The 2,500-nt window shown below is 42.3% G+C and overlaps 1 protein-coding gene across 1 annotated transcript in view; it reads right to left on the bottom strand.

Annotated features, from left to right (window-relative positions):
• The window catches only part of ptprk (protein tyrosine phosphatase receptor type K), a 79,410-nt gene that overhangs the window by 49,154 nt on the left and 27,756 nt on the right, over nt 1-2,500 (bottom strand). The window contains exon 5 of the mRNA XM_053686219.1: nt 1,175-1,349. Within this exon, the coding sequence (XP_053542194.1) occupies nt 1,175-1,349 (175 nt within the window). The remainder of the gene's footprint in view (nt 1-1,174; nt 1,350-2,500) is intronic.

Below are 2,500 nucleotides of genomic sequence, written 5' to 3' on the forward strand. Positions count from 1 at the left end.
CTCCCCTCTTCTTTTTTCCCTTCTTCTCACCTCTCACATTTCTCTCCTTCCTCCCTCTCACATCTGTTCATCCTTGCTCAATCTCTTTCCTCTTCTCCGCTTCCTTTTTTCTACCCCATCCTTATTCGTCTCTCTCTCTCTCTCCCCATTGTATTCGTGTGTGTGTGTGTGTGTGTGTGAGAGAGAGAGTGTGTGTATGAGAGTGTGTGTATGAGAGTGTGTGTGCGTGTCTCAGATTTCCTCTTGTTGTTGCCTCGAGCTGAATTAATCAATAAAGTTTATACTCAGTAAGTGCACTAGTGCAGCGTAACACCCTAACCTGTCTCTCAGAAAGATAGACAGGCAGACAGACAGGCAGGCAGACAGACAGGCAGACAGACAGGCAGACAGACAGGCAGACAGACAGGCAGACAGACAGGCAGACAGACAGGCAGGCAGACAGACGGACGTGTTCCTGGGTGGAGTTGTGTGTCAGTGAGCCTCTCCTTGGTTGTGAGCAGTGTTTGTGGCGAGCAGGGCCGTGAGGAGTGCGCGTGTCACCTCGCGTTAGCTGCACTAGCCGCTAATAAAGCACTAGCCTCGGGTCCTGAGCGACAAGACGAGCCTCAGTGCCAGCTCACATTACGCCGCGCTCGCATCCGCGGCCCCGAAGTTCCCGAGGAATTAGTGTCTCACTGCATCCTGCAAGCAGGAAACGTCTCCATCGCTAAGCTTCAGCTAGCCGCTAACGCGCTAACGCACTAACGCACTAACGCGCCGGGATGAGCTGTTTACTGTTACTCGAGTAAATAAACAGTTCATAAGGAGATGATGCTGAATTCACCTGGGGTTTATTTTTAAGATCATCTACTACACGAAATAAAAGAAGTACTTTAAAGTGGAATTCAAGAAAAACTCCCCCCCCCCCCCAAAAAATGTTTTTAAATCGTAAATAACTTTAAAATAAATTTTATTTAAAAAAAAACCCAAAAAGATGAAAATATTAAAACAGAACAATTCAAATAAAAGGAATTTAAAACAAAAAAAAAATAAAAAAATGAAAGAACTCAAAGTCGGCGCTCATTAAATGTTTTCACGGTTATTTAGAGGGTTTTTAAAAAAAAAAAAAAAAAAAAAAACCATTAAATTAAAACAGGAATAAAAGAATAAACGAATAACAGAATAAAGAGCGCACCTCTGACGATGAGGCCGGCGAAGTTGCTGACTCCGGAGCCGCGCTCTGATTGGGTGACGCAGCGGTACAGGTCCTGATCCTGACTCGTCACCTCGCTCAGCCGGAACGACGCCGCAAACTTCCTGTGATTAATGTTCTTCTTCTCCGCCACCGGGATGTCCTCTCCGTTACGCCTCTGACACACACACACACACGCACACACACACACACACACACACTCTATTTGTTTATTTCTCTGTTTGTTTATCTAGTCTTCATTCCTTCATTTATTTATACATTCTGTTGTGTATTTATTTATTTATTTATTTATTTATTTATTTACACATTTCTTGATCTATTTATTTATTTATTTATTTATTTATTTACACAGTTCTTGATCTATTTATTTATTTATTTATTTATTTATTTACACATTTCTTGATCTATTGATTCAGGTATATATATATTTTTTTTATCCAGCACAAAACATCAGGATCAAATTATTAAAAAATCTATAGATATAAATATTTTGGATTTGCGTACAAGACTTCTACAGCAAATAGCGATCTATGAATATTCAGATTTATGCAAATTTGAAAACAGCTGCATATTGGGAACGTAAACCAACTTCACAAACCGGTTAGCTAAGCGCTAGTAAACTAGCTCGCCGTAATCATCGAATCAAAAATCCGAGAGAATTTACATCCTGTTGAAATGTGTTACCTTGGCAACCGTCGTCAGTTCACCACTATCGTTGTCTAGACGGCTAGCCTAGCGCATGGATTCTGTAGCTAAAGGCTTCCCACGATCACCACGTCACCCTCACGACTGGTCGGAAAGCTGTTCAGTGTACTTAGTGACATCACGAGCTGAGCTCGTGCGTAGCCCCGCCCCTAAATCACTTTTATGCAAAAATTTTCGAGGGGAAAAAATTACTCAGTTTCTAAAAGTAACGGTGACTTTTATTCTTTTTTTTTAACTTGACATTTTTTCTTTACTTTTTTTTTTACAGAGCATGATCGATCTGATCTACTCGGAGGCCGTGTGAGATCCTGTACAGACGCCAGTCATGCTAATGCGCAGCGTCAGTGTGCGCTAACAGCTCTGCTAGGTTTTTTTTGGTTTTTTAATGGTGTGTGAAAGGTGTTCGCACCCTCGGGTTTTCGGCACTTCTTGCTCAAACCTGGCACAAAACCAAACCAAAACAACCACCAAAAAAAACCCCCAAAAAGCGCTCGTCACCTCCTCCAGCGAGCGAGCGAGCGCGCGCGTGCGAGCGACGACACGTCGAGTAGCACACAGGAAAGCTGGGAGTTTGTGCTAATTACAAAACCTGTGTTAGATTTA

The sequence above is a fragment of the Ictalurus punctatus genome, chromosome 2 (genome assembly GCF_001660625.3).
Source record: "Ictalurus punctatus breed USDA103 chromosome 2, Coco_2.0, whole genome shotgun sequence".
Classification (NCBI taxonomy): domain Eukaryota; kingdom Metazoa; phylum Chordata; class Actinopteri; order Siluriformes; family Ictaluridae; genus Ictalurus; species Ictalurus punctatus.